This window comes from Austrofundulus limnaeus, unplaced genomic scaffold (genome assembly GCF_001266775.1).
Source record: "Austrofundulus limnaeus strain Quisiro unplaced genomic scaffold, Austrofundulus_limnaeus-1.0 Scaffold251, whole genome shotgun sequence".
Classification (NCBI taxonomy): Eukaryota; Metazoa; Chordata; class Actinopteri; order Cyprinodontiformes; family Rivulidae; genus Austrofundulus; species Austrofundulus limnaeus.
In genome coordinates, this window is record NW_013952653.1 from 728724 (window position 1) to 729453 (window position 730).

Genomic DNA, 730 nt, shown 5'->3' on the forward strand with positions numbered 1-730 from the left:
ATCCTCATCAACTCAGGTATACCTTTGAAGTTCTCCAGAAACTGGTCATGGAACTAGATGGTGGCACACTTTCAAAGAAAGTCCAGGTCCTGAAGAATAGACTCAATGAGTAAAGCTGGCCAGTGAGCATGACCAGCTTATTTGAGGACCTTGCCCATTCAAGTTGCTGTTCATTGTTCTCATGTTGTTGTGAACAAACTCTTGCATATGCTTAGGTGCTGTAAAAAAAGTCTTTCTGTAGTGAGAATGGTTTTCATTATTTATCATGAGGTGTTAAGCTGCACTCAACAAGACAATTTACACATTTTAGCAGCTGAAAACTTTTTCAAGAAACTGTGCAGTAAAGGGTATGGTGTTCCATATAACACCCCAGGAAGTGTACCCTATTATAAAATGTATACATAACTTTGATTTGCAGTTAAATTGTTTGTGGAAGTCCATTTGAAAATCTCTTGATATAGTTTGTGAACCAGTGGAAGAAGTACAGCACCAGTGTGCATTAACCTACAGCTTTAACTACAACATATGGATCCATTTTTTGATAATGAGTCATACATCTACCTTCAAAAGCACAAAACAGAGAAAATTGAAATCATTCACCCATTCAAGTTGCTAGTTAATAGTCCACTGAGTGACACTGCCTTCAGTGCAGCATTTGATGATAGCTTAAAAGGGGTAGGGTAGAGGAAATATTTTCAGTAAAATGTTCCATCATTCATTAAGTTGCTTG

General features: G+C 37.4%; 1 protein-coding gene across 1 annotated transcript in view; it reads left to right on the forward strand.

Annotated features, from left to right (window-relative positions):
- LOC106525996 (uncharacterized) overlaps window positions 1-600 on the forward strand; it is a gene marked incomplete at both ends in the record, with an annotated part of 5056 nt that extends 4456 nt beyond the window's left edge. Inside the window, 1 exon segment of the mRNA XM_014020416.1 lies at window positions 1-600. Within this exon segment, the coding sequence (XP_013875870.1) occupies window positions 1-113 (113 nt within the window).
- Between the last annotated feature and the right edge of the window lie 130 nt (window positions 601-730).